Raw genomic sequence first — 19,215 nt, 5'->3', positions numbered from 1 at the left:
CATTCTTTACGGATGGGTAATGTAAAAATAAAGGTATTATCTGCTATTATCCCTATGAGCCTGCATTATATTACCTGCTCTGTGCCTGAGATTATAACCACTCCAGTCTTTTTTACCTCCTTTTACCTGTTGAAATACCTTTGAAGAGCCAATGCAACAAATACAAACCTGCCAAAAAGTGATTGCCTCCTATCTTGTCATTAAAAGGTTGTTTCTGCTTCTTGACTTTTATTCATATTGGTATATCCAACAGATTGTAGCTCACCCAGTCCTTTTTCAACTGTGTAAATACCTTTAAAGGGTCAATGCAATGCAGAAATTTCTATTTCTTACTTGCCAAAAAGTGACTGCAGCTGTCTTGCCACTGAAAGGCTGTTTCTGCCCCAAAATGACTTCATTTCATTCATAGTGATTATATTTGACAGACATAGCTCATTCAGTCCCTCTTCACCTGTGTAAATACCTTTAAAAGAACCAATGCAACCAATAAAATGCAATTTTCAACTTGCCAAAAAGTGATTGCAACTGTTATGTTGTTACTGAAAGATTATTTCTGCCTCAACATCAATTGCAATAATAGTGTATTGTGAATTCAGTATCATGATAGTATCAAATTGTGGAGCCTCTAGTGATTCCAGCCCATGAGAAATTTCCCCAATATTCTCTTGTGATATCACATTCATGAGAATGAGTGGGATAAATGGTTAAGGTGATCCTGACCTGGCGAAATGCAGCTTAATGAAAAGAGTAAATAATGCCTTTGTTCAAAAACATCTTTATTTTTTAAATGAATGGGTATTTACAAGGACAAAAAGTCAATGGCAGGCTAATGTCATGTACATTACTAAATACAAAAAAATATATCATTGGAAAAAAAAGCACACCTTCAAAATGCTTTCATTTCTTACACACCAGTCTGAGAAAAATAAAAACTTAAACAGCTGAGCTTACTCCTGGGATGTGGCTTCAGCAGTGAAACCAATCCTGCTTTAAGTAATAAGGGAGACGCACAGCCCTATGGTCAGTGTTTGTACCTGGATGTTCAGTGCACAGGGACACACATACAGCAACCATCGCATGGTAGTGCAGAGAGGCTTGCCTGCAATTGAAACAGCATTTAGTGGCTCCAGTAATATTGCAAACAAAAGCCTTGGGAATGTCTTTTTGTTCCTAAATGCTGTGCTATAACCTCTACTAGACAAAAAAAAACAAACTACATTTTCCTACTTGCTTAAATGCCACATCAAACAGCTCCATACAATCAAAAAAAGGATTGAGGACTATAAAGGAGTAAGAAAGGTTGTATAGTTTATAGGTGTTACCATTATTTTGTTTTTGTGGTCATGGGAAAACAAAGCTGGCGATGTAGTGAGCACTACATTTTTCCATGATCACAAGAAACAGAACAAAAATAACCCTAATAACCCTTATCTTATAAAATAATGAAAATTCCTACATTTTTCTGCCATGATCTTGACATAGTAAGCTTTTTTATCATGATCAATTTTGTTATAAATACATTTGTATTCAAATGATAATTTGAAAAGATATGCCGCATGTTATAGTTATCGAGAATTAGGGATGTCCCAATCACATTATTTTGCCCCCAATCCGAGTCAGTCAATATTGAGTATCACCTTAAGTTGTCTGCAGAGGCGTGGTGAGTGTGGTAAGCTCTGCACTCCTGCTGGTCTCTCCTCCAAGTAGGGCTGAGAAACACTGTGCGCTGTAATTGGAAGCAAAACGCGAGACTCTCACACTGAGCTGGTGTGTGGTCCGTCGCAATGGACGGGGCTCAGCCCCCGTTCTTACACGCAGGAGATCAGTGGAGTGGAGAAAGAGACAGTGCAGAGTTTGAGCATTGAGTGAGGCTGCACTCTGTGTTGCTGTGCATGAAAATAAAAACGGGCATAAAACTATAATAACTGACTTCTATACTGGGGTATCATAATATTACGGGAATTCTTCCTTTGGTTGTAGTTGCATCAGTTTCTAATGACAAAGGTGTTGAATTCTGATGTCGAATGTGAGCAGTGGCATTTGATTATGGATATTTTTCCCATGTTGCATCTACAGCATTATTATTCAGTGATCATGAGAAGACAGGATGGGTTAATTTGAGATCACAAACTTCAGTGATAAATAAAAAGTAATATACCTGGAGAGCAACACCTGTGCATACCACTGCCAAAGTGGAGCAATATTTTAATAATCAACGATGTTTATAAAATCATGTTACATGTGGGATAAATTTGCCACATTTTTTATCCAAGTAAGTGCAGTAGTTGATGTAAAATAAGTACAACTTCTTAAAATTCCCCATCTTGCAGTATTATGAAATCCTTTTAAAATTTCAAACCATACTAAAACCAAATCATTTATTCCAGACTCTCCACTGAATTTAACTAAAATCTAAGTGCTCTATAAACTAATAAAACAGGAACAAAAAAACAAAACCTTGTTGGTCAAGTTACCACCCATGGCTTCTACAGTTCCCTGTAAAGGAGTCCCTATCTGAATATGAAAGCAAATGAGCAGTCCGAGACAAGTGCAAATCTTCCCTGAGACTGGTCCATGTACTTACACAGACATCAGATTCAGCATTATACAACCCAAGTATCCTAATAGGAGACTAAACGAGTCACACTGACCGGCCTAAAAATTGTGTTTGGTGCCATCTCTGCAGCCGCAGAAGCACTGTTTTAATACATTTAAGACAAAACACAGGGATTCGTCACCATCACTCAGTCACAATAAGGCTCCCAGAGCAGCATGTAAACCAGACTGGTCAGAAATCAAGTGGATCACAAAAAATGTTTACGTTTATCACAGTTATTATTGCTAAAATGATTATCACTTTTGATTTATTTGAATGATGAACCCCCCTCCAGATACCTGACCAGGAGCTGGTCTCCATCCACAGATATGTCGAGCTGCGAGACATCACAGTAACTGGAGATGAGTGGGAAGAGCTGAGTGAAGTGAATCAGCATGGGGTGCTCTGGCACGCCTCAGGGACTCAGTCCTCTGGTGGCTGACAGAGGGAGCCATTTGGTCGTCATGTGTCTCTGAGCTGACATCGGCTCTGCAGGCTCTGGAAGTGGGCCTGCTTCAGGATGCGGTTGATCTGCAAGTAGGATACCAGGTTCATAGGGCCCGCCAGCTCTGAGGAGTCACCGGAGCTGAGGGGACTGCAAGGGCCCGCAACGCACTGGCTGCTACAGCTCCCAGCCGCATGCTCCGGACTGCTGATGCTGCTGTTGCTCTCACTGTTGGATGACTGAGAAGCACATGTCATCATTAGCTGTGTGCTATAGCTAGATATGAACATCAACATCCATCTGAAAAATTCAAAGCCTTACAACTGACATGCTTTGGGATCATTTATGCCAAAACTAGACATCAAAAAGGCCTCATTAGCCATGATGTCTCACAATGGACATAGATAAACTACGGGTACTTTCACACCTGCCAGTTTGATGCATTTCAAAGAAACTCTGGTGCATTTGCCTATTTTGTTCAGTGTTTGTTGTGCTGGTGTGAAAGCTCTGAAAGTTGACCAAGATGCCTTGGAAAGGGGCGTCTATGTCTGCTTTGAATCAAAGTCGTGTGAGAAAAAAGAACAGCCAAAGGATTTTGAAAGAGTGATAGGGATGGGTGGATTGATACTAACAAATAAATACTACAGCTACATTTTCATTTTGAAGCTTGATACCGAAAAAGTAGGGCTGTACCTGACTCAGAATTACGGCAGTTGAATCTGATTTGGGAGTTCAATACGAATGTTTGACAATTTGTTGTGTTTTCCATATAAAGTTCTAAATTTTGAATGGGCTCCATGGGACATTCAGTGTAACAGTGGCATCGACATCATATAGTTAACCAGCTAATGGTGCTAATGATGGATTGCAAACGTGCAACAACATTTTTTGCCGACACTACATAAACAAAAGTTAGAGACTGTATCCTTTTAACTTGCTGTGAGCTGTAAATTCACCACTTTTTCACTTTACAGTATGGTCTCTCTCTCGCTCCACACCGCTGCCTCCAAGTCTGCAAGGTGCAAAAAGTAGCATGAAAGTCAAGAGCTATCAATCCGTAGCAAATTCTGGGGACAAAAACGTCCCCAGAAGTACACTACATAGAAAAAACCACTGCTTGACTTGAAGCAATCTCAGTCAACTGAGGGTTTCCGAATGATGATTCGAATTTGCGACTTTCAAGGGGCAGCCCAAGCTGTCAAACTTGACCAAGATGCCTTGGAAAGGGGGGTCTCAGTCTGCCTTTAATCAAAGATGTGGTGCAAGAGCAAAAAAGACCAGCCAATGGATTTTGTAATAGTAGTGAGGATGGCGGATTAATACCAAAATATTGTTCTGCAGATACTACGTTTTAATTTCGAAGCTCGATACCTAAAACAAGATTTGTCTCTCTCTTCCATTTCTTTGTGAGCTCACTGTGACCACCAACTAACAAGATTTCAACTCATAACCTTTGGTTTGGACAAATTGAACCGAACAGGTGTCAACATCTACCAAAAAACTGTCAACTGAAGAATGAATTAGAACAGCTGTTTGTCAAGCTTGTTATTGTGTCTGCACTTGTATGATTTTATTTATATTGACAGATGTTTGTACCTCAGAGTCCCAGGCATCCCGGCCTGGCTCAGGAGACAGAGGATGAGCCCTGCTCTGTCTTTTGGCTTGAGGCACCAGGTGGCCACTCTCCTCATCACCACCGCTGCGCTGCCGTTTCCTGTTTGGGTGCAAGCACAGGCATTTAAAACAAACTAAGTATATGCCATGACATACAACTACTGTTGTTATAACCTATGCATGACCAGCTGCTGCATGTGTCAACCCCCATAATCAATATCTTTTCAATGGCTGCTGCAGGTGGTGAGAAAAGGCCACGGTAGCGTTACGCCAACATTCAGGGTTCCCACACATTGTGATGGACAAAATTTCAAACCTTTTTCGAAAATTCAATGATAATTTGTGTTTGTTCTGTTTCTAGCTGCAATAAGTGGTGTAATTTTGGCGATTTTTAAAGAAAATATGCCTTTTAACAAATCATCAATTATAAAGCGGTCAAAATATTTTGACGAAAAAAATGTCCAAAGTTAAAAAATAATCTGTAAAAACTGCAGAAATCAAAATAAATACAAAATACAACCATCTTAATGTGTATGCCTCTCTCCTAAAGCCAACGTCGCATAAAAAGTATTTGACATATTTCGTGGGCATAAATCAAGGGAAAGAAGGAGCGCGGAGAGAAGATGAAGAAACGTACATGAACACAAACAAAAAGCAAAACTATCTCGTCAGCATCAGGAGACAAATTCCCCGTTGTGCATTGTGTTGTTGTTGCATGTTTAATTAAAAAACTTATTACACACAACACATCTCCATGATTTTTCTAAAACGTTCATAGATTTTTACTAGTTCGATGACTTTCCAGGCCTGGAAAATGTCCAGGCTTTCCTTGACCCTGGGAACCTTAAACATTAGTTTCTAGCAATATCTCATCAGTTAGCGTCACATAATGTATAGTAGGTCCAACTCACCTGTTTTCAGTCAACATATGATGACACTAAATCAATCTCGACGAGTATCCGTATTTGTTCTGACCAGACTGGAGGACCCGACCGCTTGTTGTTATCGATTGCTAGCTTGCTTCCTGTCAGTCGATGGCCTATCACCTGAGTTAACAAAATAACTTCCCTGGCTAGCTAATAATGTTGAATAACGATTTGATGCCGTTAGACATGTTTGCGACACTTGAGAATAATCTGATATGATCAACAACACCGACGCGTGCTATTAAATTGCATAAAGACCGGGTGTTGCCGAGCTAACGTTAGGCTAGCTAGGTTGTTGGTTAAACAGCAAGTCACAAACGCTTGGTAACAAGCTAACGTCACGGCTAGCTAACCTCCTTGGCTGATATTCTCAATCAGCGGACAACAGTACAATTTGCAGAAAAATAGCCTGGGTTCGTTGACAGCATTCTAGCAATTTTAGTACCGGAGCCTGAGTAAAATTACACCTGCTTTAGTTCAACCTAGCTAGCAAACGTTTCAACAGCCATAGCTAAATCCACAGCCAGCAGCGGCGGTTGTGTTTACATGCCAGTGCGCATGCGCCAAGAACAGTCATGGTGCTTTTGGGTGCTGTCGGAAAAATATAAGTATGTTGTGCTAGTTGGAGAATCAGATCAGTTTCCTATGGCATCAGAGCGTAGCGAGCACGATAGACATGATGAAAATTATGGTAAATGAAGTAATGAATTCGGCTTCTCTTTTATAGCTTACGCGTAGGCCTGTGTAACACTGGTATGACAATTTCTGAAAGAAAGTTTGGACTTACAAGCAGCACATAAAAGCAGCAGATAATTACACTGGCGCACATTTTGCAGTGCGGTCCTGATAAGGTACTGTTCTTTATTTATCAAAGGAGACGGGGCGAGGGTGTGACTGTTTTGTTGCTGTTTTTTAATTATTTACCATTATTTTATTTCTTTCCCCTCCCCAAAGCTACAAACATTTTCCTTGAACCTTCCTGAGTAATTTGGGGAGAATGCATGACTCTCCCTTCACCACGAACTAGTTTTTAGACTTTAAAATTACCCTTTGATGTTTAAAAGTGAAAAGTTGAAGATGAAATTGTGGAGATGGAAACAGACTTGTTTTTTCACCGCTGTCATGCATGGTGGTTTGTTAGTGCACACCTGGTTTATTTTGGGCAGAATTTTAAATTAGACATTTAAAGTGATTTTGATGAAATGTCATTATTTTTGGCTAAGATTTGTTTTTGTTTTTTTCTCCCCAGCCCAGGCTTGTAAAATAGTGACGCTTTGTCAGTGCTTGTGGTGTAAGAGCAAAACGCCAAAAGACACCTTTCACATGCGCATGGAACGCTGCACGTTGTCAGGTTGAAATGCTGTGACACGTAATGCAGATAGAATAGGATTAGAATAGTTTAGTAGTTAGTTTCTATATAGTTTAATAGTTTCTGGCTGTGATAAATGGTGTAATTTTGGTGATTTTTAAAGATAACATGGGAAGTTTTCTTTTAAAAAACAAAAAACAAAAACTATGTCATGCTGTCTTTAAAAATGTAAAAAAAAAATAAAATAAAATAAAAAAATAAAAATACATACAAAATACAGCCATCTAAAGTTGTGCCCCTCCCTTAAGCCAAAAAAACCCCCATAAGTCCCTCCCCAGAGTTTAAAAGATTATTTGACATGTCTCCCCCTTTTTGCTCCACCCCTCCCCACTTATAAATAACGAACAGTCCCTAATCAGCATGATTGATTTATTTAAATTCAACCACCATAAGTTTATTAATTTAATTCTGCTATAAAACAATAAATAATCAGACACAGTATAAGACAAATATTGCCTGACACAGTGTCCCCAAAAGATGTCGCTGTGTACGGTTTTATTAAACGCATTGTCGCTAAATGTAGTGATTTCTCTAAGGGCTGTTGGTACAGAACTGTATTTTCAATAAAAACAGATTGTTCATATTACAAAGTGAACTACAGCCCACATTACTTAAAAACCACTGTGGCTATTTTTTATATATAGTACGAACTCCAGCCTAATGACACTCATAAAAGGACATATTTTTCTAATACGGCAGTTAAAAATGCTGGAAACAAAAACATCAAGTGAATTGTTGACATCTCCACAACCCGGAAGTTACACCCTGTAGTGCAGCAGGTCCAGCCAGCCAATGGAGTAAAAAAAACGCCTCCTCCAATGACTCAAGCGAAGGACGGAGGTGAGATTAACAGGGATCGTCGGCAGCATCGGTCCTGCTAGAATAAAGGGAAATCATCGCAATGGGCAGCACCGATTCGAAATTAAACTTCAGGAAAGCAGTGATCCAACTAACAACCAAAACACAGGTATATGCGCTTCCAATTCAGCTGAATAAAGGAAATAAGTAGAGGTAATGTGGCAATGAGCGCGCCGGAGAGCATCACCGAGGAGATGAGATAACGCGTTATAATGTTGTAGCAAAAAAAAAACAACCATCTCATGTTGCGTGCGCGCTTTTCAACTCATATTCATTTATTTTGCACGATTGTAATGTTTATAATGTCGGTGTGGAAAGACTGCATGCTCTGTAATATGTCGTGTTTGTCATGGATTAAATGATGGTCGATTCTGGCATGCAGATGACCATAAACCTTCATTTAAGCTGTGCATGTTTAGTTTTGCTGATATAATAAACGATGGCGTAGCAAAATCAGAAGTGATGACGTAGGTCTAGCAATGACCAGTTTGCAGATGCGGCAGGTGGACTGTGCTTAGACCAAATGTGCCAGATAATGTTACCTCACGGCTGCTACAATAAAGGTTGTGTTTGCATTGCTATTAGGTAAGCCATGTATGCGCTATATAATGAAGACCAAACAACCATTATGATGACAAACATGATATTCTGATGTACTGCAAGATCAGTTAAGCCACTGTATTTTAAATGTCACTGACATAAAATGCTCCATTTGTCTCAAATACATGGGAACTGAACACTAATCATATTTTCTGCAGCCAGTGGAAGCCACAGACGATGCCTTCTGGGACCAGTTCTGGGCAGACACCACCACCACGGTCCAGGATGTTTTTGCACTGGTGCCAGCTGCAGAGATAAGAGCTGTCCGAGAGGAGTCCCCCTCCAATTTAGCAACCCTCTGCTACAAGGTACACACTGTTAATGCATCCGTGTAGTGCAAATTTATTTATGAACAGGGGCACTACGTCATGGAGTATTGTTATTTATCAGAGCCCAGCACACGAGTCTGTCAGCACTGCTTCATGCTCTCAGATGTGGAATAACTGAGTCAACTCCCCTTCCTTTCCCCTTCGCTTCCTGTCTCTTGGTACCAGCTTCCGTTTGAAGTCGCCAATCAGAAACAAAACAGACATGTTTTGTACTTACAGGCCTAATTAAATAAAGAGGAGGAGACAAGCCCTTGAAGCTGAGCTGATTCAAAGGGGCTTGTTACCTATTTTAGACACAGGCTGCAACATGCTGATGATTAAATGTAGATAATGACTCATTTTCAAAAGTAAATCTTTTCTAGTAAAGGCCCAAAATAACAACACATGTCCCTGTTTCTCTGGCAAAATATTTCTGTTCAGATTAATAAAATATATCAAACATATCAAATGAAACATACCTTATATATCCTGTGTACCACACAGTGTAAATTATATTAACATGCACAGACTTAATAAGCAATTTAGACGATGCTGCAGTTTGAAAATAGTTTGATTTAGAAAGCTGTTAATTCAGCACGTACACAAACACCTCATCAAATTTGGCACAAATGTAGCAAATTGGATGATTTAAATTAATATTTAAAAAACTATATAAATATGCCAGTTTTAAAGTGTCATGACCAAGTCATGACCAAAATATTGAGCGTTTTGAAACCGTGACAAGACCTTTAGCAGTTCGGAGTCAAGACTAAGACCAGACCAGTGCAAAGCCCACACTGCATAACACACCACTCAAATTTACTGAAATGGTCCACAATAACTTGGAAACAACAACAGAAAACAAATAGAAATTTATCTTCAATCGCCTCTTTTATTGTCATAAACTGTATATATGTGTGTGTGTGTGTGTGTGTGTGTGTGTGTGTGTGTGTGCATGTGAAAGTGTAACATTAAAATTATCTTGATAAAATAATGAAAATGTTTTGCAGAGGTGAATTTTATGCATGAGTATTTTTCTTAGTTTTCTATGAGCAAACACTCCTTATCACTCTTTTTTTGCACAAGCAATTTAGTGATAATGCGGCAGTTGTGGTCTTGATCAGTGTTGAATTAAAATCCAGAGTTCTCTTTGTGATTAGTCTGAGACCTTCAAAAAGTGGTCTTGGAACTGGTCTCAAGACCAAGACCGATCCCGAGTACTAAAACACTGTCCCTCACACCTCCTGATCACGTGTTTTGTCTCCTCAGGCTGTGGAGAAGTTGGTGCAGGGTGCAGAGTCTGGTTGCCCCACAGAGAGGGAGAAGCAGGTGATCCTGAACTGCACCCGCATCCTGAGCCGCATCCTTCCCTACATCTTCGAGGACCAGGACTGGAGAGGATTCTTCTGGTCAACAGTGCCTGGTGCTGGGCGTGCGGGGGTGAGTTGGCACAGGAAAGGAACTTGCTAAAAACATCCAAACAAGTCATCTCTCTGAGCACTTTTTTGTCAGAGGGTGTCGCTGTTATTTGCACAACCTAACTTTGAGCACAAGATTGTTTGTTACTAAAAATATAATCAGTTACAAAAGAATTCAATGTCCTCGTGGGGCTTCTCAGATGCTTACTCACCCCAGTGATACAATACAGTGTAATGAAACCACTGAGTATCAGTGTGTCCTTTTCATGAGCACATATCTTTGACTCAGTTGATGAGCTAAATCGGTTTCCTCATTCCAGCTGTAAGGAAGTGTGGAGCAGGAAATATCAGCTGCACTGAGCCATTTCTTCCAAGTCATAAACTCTGTCTCCATTTCACCATTTACAATATATCTTTCAATCAATGTTCGAGACTAACGATCATCATGTCTATCCTTTGCAGACAGATGAGCTGGATGATGACGATGGAGCTCGACCACTGGCCGAGTCGCTGCTCTTAGCTATTGCTGACCTGCTCTTCTGCCCTGACTTCACTGTGCACAGCCACAGGAGAGGCCCAGTGAGTACTGTCACTGTGCAAGCACCAGCAAGATGTCATCTCAGCACCAGCAAGATGAATAATGCTGACACATTTTGATGCTTGCTAAAAAATGGCTTACATAATCTATTTTGATTGTTAAATATACTTTTCTGAGCAACGTTTCTGTCTTCCTGGTCTAACCTTGCTGAACTAACCTGTTGCTCGAGTTTCTGTGAGGACTAATGTAGTAAGAGATTATGATATGATGAAACACTGACGGTCTCACCAGGAAGAATTCTTTGTCCGTCGCAAGCAAGAGAGGAATGTTGCATGTCCGACTTTGTTTACATATAATTCTTCATGGGTTTAAACTTCTCTGTAGTATACTATGCACATTATTTCGCCATCATTTCTAGTATATGTCCTACCTAAACTGCATTGTGGAAAATGTGTTATGATACAATTCCAAAAGGAGATCAGGTAAAGTGACATAGTCCTTTTCAGATAGCAGTGGTCATTTGTTTCTTGAGACAAACTGTGGTGTCTGATAGCGTCAAAGCAGGAAGAGAAGTGAGAAAAATAAGACAGGCTATGGAGACCATGGTGAGATAACTGAGCAGAACTACAGGGCACAGGCCCAGCAAAATGTCACTCAAATTAACATACTGACCAGGAAGAGCCTCAAAAGAGACTCAAAAACAACACAAAGAAACGCACGGGAACTGCCAAGAAACACACATTTATTACAAAAAAGCCCAAAACAACTAACATGACATATGAAATGATTACAAAGAAATTCAAAACAACTAGCCTATTGCATATCTGTGGACCAGGGGCCCATTGTCTTATAATCCGCCCATGGTGGAGTAGGGTGCACATTTCATATCTTACTAACAGTTTCCATTTAACATGAGACAGAAAACTTTCCATAACCTGTTTTTTTAGTTCCCAAACCTTAACCATACCCTAAAAATACCCTTCAAGTAGCAGTCACTGCTATCTGAAGAAACTGTAATCCTGCACTGTCAATAAAATGATTTGATTTATAATGTTTTTTGTGACCACCAGGACTCGGTAGAGAATATGCAGTCTATAGACAGCTGTGAGTACATCTGGGAGGCAGGGGTGGGCTTTGCACAGTCTCCCCCTCTCAACTACATCCATGATCTCAATAGGTGAGTCAGCCAGCTGCATGCACCTGGCAGCATCAGCAGCATAAACAGGCTTTAACGCTCTCATTTTTAGATTGGTGACTCTTTTTTCGGTGCATCTCTTTGCTTTTTTTTTCTCACTGATCCTCTTTAGGACAGAGTTGCTGAGACTGCTGCTCACCTGCTTCTCTGAGGCCATGTACCTGCCTCCTTCATCAGACAACAATGTGCTCAACCCCTGGGTGACGTTCTTCTGCTCCACAGAAAACAGGTAAGCGGCAGATCACATAGGCACATCTTCAAATATATGGAGAAAACATGACTTTTTAAATGCCACAAGTAGTAAAACCTTGATTAGGAGAGTTTAAGTTATTGTTAATAAATAGAAACAGCATTCATCCATACCAGAGAATGCAAGAGTTGTTGTTTGACCCCCAAAAAACAAACAAATATGAAAAAATCTGGTCCAACTTCCACCCACACACTAGTTTTTTTTGTGTTTTTTTTTTCAGACCTTTCTACCATATTTTTTGATTTTCATCAGTTGAATTTGCTCCATTAGTTGTTTTGGTAGACGGTTTAGTCACTCGTGCATGTTAGGTATCCACATGCTAGCTAATGATGCTAGTTCTAATATTATGGAGAGCTCATTTAACCCTTTACCACCTGAACAGACATCAGTTATCCTGTGTTTCATTCATACGTCTTTCACAAGCATTTAAACCTTTGAAACGTGAGCAAAAAACTTAATAGAATAGTAGGGTGACAATAAAATGACCTGAAAATTAGGATTAAAGAATTATCAAATAATAAGGGAAAATATCAAGAAGACTTTATTTGTATTTGTTATAATCATATATTGAAAATTAGGTTACAGAAAATATATATTATTATGCATTCATATTTATTATTTTAATTGTACACTTTTTTTTTCTTGTAGCTTGCTGTTTTTTGGGTCACATCTTCTTTCCATGTTGAAATCAAGGCCATTTCAAACAGTTAAAAGTGGACCTTAAATTAGTCTTTTTTTTTTTCAACTTTCAACTTTCCATACGTTTTGTATTGACTGTAATAGGAGAAGTCACCAAAATTAAAGCATATTATTCTAAAAAAAAAAAAAAAAAAAGATTCTTTAACATGGTCTTTGCATCTTTTTTCTGCAGACATGCTCTGCCTCTGTTCACCTCTCTTCTGAACGTGGTGTGCGCCTATGACCCAGTGGGCTATGGCATCCCGTACAACCACCTGCTCTTCTCCGACTACCGGGAGCAGCTGGTAGAGCAGGCCGTACAGATCCTCATTGTGACACTGGAACATGACGGAGGGGTTCCCCACCGGCCCCCCTCCCCGTCCAGTATGGAGGAACAAGAGGTGCGATGCCAAGGCAACCGCAAAGAAATAATTCAGATGACTGTATTTGTTTAGTGTTACTCAAATAAATCTCCCCATCTTTGTGCAGTCTGCAGGCCCCGAAAATTTGTTCGTGAATTATTTGTCGAGGATTCACAGAGAGGAGGTATGCTGTCATTTCTATGAAACACATAAAGACTTTCCCTGTGAAGTTGTCCAAAGCATGTTTTCTGTCTCTCCATCGGCAGGACTTTGATTTTGTGCTGAAGGGCCTCGCTCGTCTGCTAACCAACCCTTTGACGCAGACTTATCTGCCTAACTCTACCAAGAAGATCCAGTTCCACCAAGAGCTGTTGGTGCTTTTTTGGAAGCTTTGTGATTTCAATAAGGTCGGAACAAAGCTAAAATAAGGAATGTCTTTGATTAAGAGTCTGTGCTTTTATTCAACAAAGTTCCTGTTGTGCTCCCATGCAGAAGTTCCTGTTTTTTGTCCTGAAGAGTAGTGATGTGCTGGATATTCTGGTTCCAATACTCTTCTATCTGAATGATGCGCGGGCGGACCAGTGTGAGTCTCACCCCAGTGTTTTTCTGGCACACAACAGGGCTGTACTTGATATTAGCCCTTTGAAACCTGAGCCTAGCAGTGTGACAAGAAATGACCCAAAAATTATTAACAAATTTGCAAAACTTACAAAAAAATTACCTGAAAATGAACAAAAAAGGAAAGTAAAAAAACAAAAACAAACAAATGACGTGAAAAAAAAACCCTCCAAAATTTATACTTGTAATAATCAAACATAGTTTCTGGGCATTTTCCACAAATTTTTTGGTAATTTTCTAATAATTCTCTCTGTCCCTCCTTTTTTTAAAAAAAAAAAAAAAAAAACAAAACATTAATGTTCAAGGTTGTGTTCCTGTCACCTTTCACCAATTTTCTTGCAATTTGCTTATTGTCTTTTCCCATGTCTTTTTAAAATAATTAAACATTTTTGCTTAGGTTTCAAAGGTTTAAAAACCTGCAAGAGACGTTTGAATGCAGCACAAGAAAAAAACTGATGTCCATCCAGGTTTCAAAGGGTTAACTTCTGATATGTTTTTATGGCTGCAGCCCGTGTTGGACTCATGCACATCGGTGTGTTTATTTTGCTGCTGCTGAGCGGGGAGAGGAACTTTGGCGTGCGCTTGAATAAGCCCTACTCTGTCCATGTGCCCATGGACATCCCAGTGTTCACGGGGACTCACGCTGACCTGCTCATTGTGGTAACATGTTACATCAGCAGAAATGTTCTTTATTGCATCTAAATTAAGACACAGTTAATGCTCATAGCTGCCACTGTGTTTGTTTTGTAGGTGTTTCACAAGATTATCACCACCGGCCACCAGCGTCTCCAGCCTCTGTTCGACTGCCTACTCACGATTGTTGTAAATGGTGAGTTTCTTTGGCCTATTTGTCTGGCATGTTTTATTTACAACATCAACGACTTAAAAATCTTAACCTCACTGAAGAAATAGATGCTACGTTGTCATATTAACCCCTTTGTAACCTGAGCAGTATGACTTGATTTCTTTCAAAAACATGCGAAACAGGCAATGAGCAACTTCACAAGAGATAACCCAAAATATTGTCAAGAAATTTGTAAAAAGTACAAGAAAATTGCTTGAAAATCAGCACACAAAAAACCCAGAAACCCCCCCCCAGAAAATCAAAACAAACAAACAAAACAAAATCAATGGCCTAAAACATGTTTAAGAATCATAATAATTTTAAGTATTTAATTATGATAATCAGAAGTACAGTTTTCAGGATGTTTTTCCGTAGCTTTTTAAAAAAAAATAATTTTCTAAATATACTTATTTCTTTTCTTTCAATTTATGGAACATTTCTTGCTAAGCTGGTAATTGATTCCCTATGTTTTTCAAAGAAATCAAACAAATTTTCTCAGGTTTTAGAGGTTTACATGCTTGTGAGAGTCATCTGAACAAACGCAGAACAAGAAAACTGATGTCAACCAAGCTTTCAAAGGGTTAACATGCCTGACACATAATCATTTTCTTAAAACTGATTTATTTTTCTGTAGTGTCTCCCTATTTGAAGAGCCTGTCCATGGTGGCAGCCAATAAACTGCTCCACCTACTGGAGGCCTTCTCCACCAGCTGGTTCCTGTTCTCTGTCGCCCAGAACCATCACCTCGTGTTCTTCCTTCTCGAGGCTTTCAACAATATTATACAGTATCAATTTGATGGTAAGAAAAAGCTGACTTGTAACCAAATACTGGGCTTACATGTATTTAAAACATTTTTTTAGTTGGTGTTAAGATTGAGACATTAAAAGGAGCAGATTGGCTCATACATCTGTCCTGCTTTCTTCCTCCAGGAAACTGCAACTTGGTGTACGCCATCATCCGCAAACGTAACGTGTTTCACCAGTTGGCTAACCTGCCCTCTGACCCTGCTTCCATCCAGAAGGCTCTGCAGAGAAAGAGGAAGTCTCCAGATGTTATTTCCCGCACCAGCTCGCAGGAGACTGTATCCATGGAGGGCTCGCACCCTGCTGTGCCAGCAGAGCCTGGTACACTGAAGACCAGTCTGGTCGCTATTCCAGGTACAAATTCTGTTTTGTTTTTTTGTTTTTTTTTCATATTTTCTAAAATGACTACCATTTCTTGACTGTGCAGTGGATGTCTGTCCTGTGCACAAGCCTACATGTTAGCATACAGCTCATTGAGCATCTGAAGAGAATCACAAGAGGAACGACTTAAATTATTCAGAGTGAGCAGAAGTCTTTTATAAATAATTTTGGAGTAAAGGATTAGTTGACAAGGGTGAAGTGAACCATGGGCGCAGTTTCTCAAAAATGTCTGATAAAAATGCCAATTTGTAAAAAGCAATTTTAAAAGATAAAGCTTGTAATATTTTACATTTCAAAGCAAAACTAACAGTGTATTACTCCATTAAATTACTGACTCTCTGACTGACTCTCTATGTTGCCCAGAGCTCTTGACCCCAAACCTATTGTTTTCTATCAAAGGCATCTTTTAAAAACAGTTCACAAATACGTCCAGGATGTAAAAACAAAAATAATAACTTCATTTTTAGTAAATGTTACTAAGCTCGGAAAATCACATAATTAACTGTAGCACAGCCTTTGAAACCAGGAAAAAAGTTAACAATTAGAAAATTACATCCAAATTCTAAGAGATTATTTAGTCTAGATATTACATCAATATATTGGCCAGCCCTAATGTAAAATTAACAAAATAAACTACAGAACCCATGTTCATGGTGAAGAAGAAACATATCATCTAGTGCAACAGTGATGTGCTTTAAATAGTTAGAGCTCTATGGCTCAGATAATTACACTTTATTTTAATCTACATTTTATTCATGTTTTTGATTTGTTTATGGGAAAACACGAAAATGTAAACTATAACCAGACTTGACCTTCAAGTCATGATTGGTTTCCTGTGATTCACGGTGTCCTGCAGGCATTGATAAACTGACTGAGAAGTCCCAGGTGTCAGAGGACGGCACCATGGTTTCGGTTCCAAAGACAGACCCCTCACATGCAGCCATGTCAGACCAAAGCACAGTTGCCGGGACGAGCGACACAGAATCAAACTCAGGCCGAGACAATGAAGTAAGTGTATGTGTGTGTGTGTGTGTGTGTGTGTGTGTGTGTGTGTGTTTTTAACTAATACATTTATTTAATTACCTTTTTTTCCACAAAAACAATATAAGACAAACATATAACAATTAGTATTTAAAAAAAACCCAAAACAGTTCAGATCAACAAACATACAGAGGGTTGCAGGGAGTAGTCCACGTTGCAGGTAAATCACAGATTACAACAGTTCACGTTCAGGAAACTTGTTATATAATAATGGCAGAAGAATCAGATCCAAGATAATTTGGAAAAGGCTGCCAGACTTTGTAGATCTGATCTGCTTTGGTATGTAGAGCATTTGGAAGATTTTCCAAAGGAAACAGCTTAAATATAACTTTACACGAACCCTTAACAGAGTGGTCCTTATCACTACTCCACTGTAGTAGTTTACCTGTTCTTGCAGCAAAATTAAGAATATTGTATAACTTTTTGCTAGTTGCAGCAATTATATTTCTACTTTTTAGAATCAAAAAGTGTGTGTTTAAAAATGCATGCATGTTATTTAATCTATTTCTTGACATTATCAGGATGTTTTCTACACCGAAGCAGAGATGGAGAGAAGACGTTTGTCAAGTGCGTCTTCAACATCGTTTTGGGCTCCCACACCAGAATGGGTCAGTAACTTCTTTTGCACCCAGCCTCTTTTATGTTGGATATCTTGCAGTTTGTAATTGATTTAATGAGGATTTTGCTATTTTTGTCCCAGGTCCTCTCCTGGAAGTGTAAACTACCCCTTCAGACTATCATGCGACTTCTACAAGTTCTAGTTCCTCAGGTGGAGAAGATCTGCATCGACAAGTACAACAAACGCTTCTCTTCCCTGTTTTTCAGCATGTTAAAGTCCAACACTGGCTGAGATTCCTGTGAAATATTAATAATTGTTTCACTGCAGGGGTCTGACAGATGAATCAGAAATCCTGAAGTTTCTCCAGCACGGCACATTAGTGGGCCTGTTGCCAGTTCCTCATCCCATCCTCATCCGAAAGTATCAGGCCAACGCAGGCACCGCCATGTGGTTTCGCACCTACATGTGGGGTGTCGTCTATTTGCGGTAAGTCAGACACAAGCGCATGGTATTACGTAAACAGTCGCCTTTCCGCACTAACATCTTACTCTTTTTTCTAGCAATGTGGACCCTCCCATCTGGTACGACACTGATGTTCGCCTTTTTGAGATTCAGAGGATGTAGGCAGGAAAATGGAACTGTTCTACCTTCCTTTCAGTATCCACTGGTTTCCCGGTAAACCTCACTGTGTTTTACTTGCCCCTGTAATCATCACAATACGTACACCACCGACTCATGTAGGAGAGTCACTCAGACGAGCAAGGTAGATACATAACTCTCAGATAAAGCTGGGAGATGGCTGAATTATCAATATTGTGTTTCTACATTTCTTAAGACCTCAAGACCAGAGAATGTCTGGAGCGTTTCCTGGAGAAGTTTCCGAGGCTCTTTCCTTAGAAGTAAAAGAGGAAATATTATTAAACTTTGCAGCAAGATTTGTTCTAGAAGATGTGGTGCTCTCCAACAGAGGCTTGTAAAATATCCTGGACGGCACAACATTGGTGTTTCACGTTATTTGTTGTACTTGCCGATGCTTTAAAGTGCACTCTTTATGAGTTGTCTGTTATTATGGTTGTAGTTTTCGTGACAGTGTAACTCTACGGGAATTTGGAGACAATACTACAGATTGTATGTTTTTATGTACATGACCAGGTTAAAGTTTGGATCTGGCTGGCTATGCTTACAATGCTTGATGTTGAAAATTGTATTTTACGTAAATTATCCTGAAAATATATATTGATATGCATCTGTGAATATTGTGTGGGTTGCCTCACTGAACTCTATGCTTTAAAGGAGAATCTCAAAGAGCCACCATTTACTCTTTGTGCACCATGTGGACTAATTTATTATACACTGGAAAAAAAATGCAAACTTTTGTTTATGGTATGATAGTTGTTTTCCTCCTAAATGTTGGCCACAAATTTGTTGATATGCATGTTAGTGAGCATTTCTCAATTTTCTAAGACAATCCATCCCCCTGACAGGTGTGGCATAACAAGAAGCTGATAATCCAGCATCTTTTACACAGGTGTGCCTTGGGATGATCACAATAAAAAGCCTATCTATCATATGCAGTTTTATCTTTAATATCAAGGGCCAAACCAAATGTCATGTTTAATTTCTTGTTCAGGGTAACTACAACTAAACTAAAAATTTAAACTAGGTGTGAATAAAAAACTAATTGAAATAAAAATAAAAACTAGACTTTAGAAAAAAAGAACTGAAAGGATATCATGTGTTTACAAAACTATATCTAAATACTAAAATCTACAGGACACGTCTTTAGTTTTAGTCTTTAATGTGGTCAAATC

At 39.3% G+C, this 19,215-nt stretch overlaps 2 protein-coding genes across 2 annotated transcripts; one reads left to right on the top strand and one right to left on the bottom strand.

The window, feature by feature from the left end:
• Positions 1 to 759: 759 nt before the first annotated feature.
• LOC121957294 (protein FAM104A) lies at positions 760 to 6,109 on the bottom strand. Its single transcript, XM_042505855.1, has 3 exons — positions 5,567 to 6,109; positions 4,638 to 4,755; positions 760 to 3,280 (listed from the first exon to the last, which is right to left on the bottom strand). The coding sequence occupies exons 1-3, from the start codon at positions 5,581 to 5,583 to the stop codon at positions 3,059 to 3,061; spliced, it is 357 nt and encodes a 118-aa protein (XP_042361789.1). The 5' UTR covers positions 5,584 to 6,109; the 3' UTR covers positions 760 to 3,058.
• A 1,655-nt stretch (positions 6,110 to 7,764) lies between these two features.
• hid1a (HID1 domain containing a) lies at positions 7,765 to 18,660 on the top strand. Its single transcript, XM_042505125.1, has 19 exons — positions 7,765 to 7,917; positions 8,567 to 8,716; positions 9,986 to 10,156; positions 10,597 to 10,713; positions 11,743 to 11,849; positions 11,980 to 12,096; positions 12,989 to 13,196; positions 13,285 to 13,341; positions 13,424 to 13,564; positions 13,650 to 13,740; positions 14,284 to 14,435; positions 14,526 to 14,604; positions 15,254 to 15,418; positions 15,550 to 15,777; positions 16,661 to 16,812; positions 17,367 to 17,453; positions 17,546 to 17,637; positions 17,732 to 17,890; positions 17,965 to 18,660. Exons 1-19 carry the CDS (start codon positions 7,852 to 7,854, stop codon positions 18,026 to 18,028), a joined length of 2,403 nt encoding a protein of 800 aa, XP_042361059.1. The 5' UTR covers positions 7,765 to 7,851; the 3' UTR covers positions 18,029 to 18,660.
• The last annotated feature ends 555 nt before the right edge of the window (positions 18,661 to 19,215 follow it).

This window comes from Plectropomus leopardus, chromosome 17 (genome assembly GCF_008729295.1).
Source record: "Plectropomus leopardus isolate mb chromosome 17, YSFRI_Pleo_2.0, whole genome shotgun sequence".
In the NCBI taxonomy this organism is placed as follows: Eukaryota; Metazoa; Chordata; class Actinopteri; order Perciformes; family Serranidae; genus Plectropomus; species Plectropomus leopardus.
This window is presented reverse-complemented; position numbering and strand designations above follow the sequence as displayed.

Coding starts and splice junctions, on each gene's coding strand:
- LOC121957294 (XM_042505855.1), bottom strand. Junction 3,281..4,637: donor GGGATGCCTGGGACTCTGAG/GTACAAACATCT, acceptor TGTGCTTCTCAG/TCATCCAACAGTGAGAGCAA.
- hid1a (XM_042505125.1), top strand. CDS start 7,852: ATGGGCAGCACCGATTCGAAATTAAACTTCAGGAAAGCAGTGATCCAA. Junction 8,717..9,985: donor TAGCAACCCTCTGCTACAAG/GTACACACTGTT, acceptor TTGTCTCCTCAG/GCTGTGGAGAAGTTGGTGCA. Junction 13,565..13,649: donor AGCTTTGTGATTTCAATAAG/GTCGGAACAAAG, acceptor GCTCCCATGCAG/AAGTTCCTGTTTTTTGTCCT.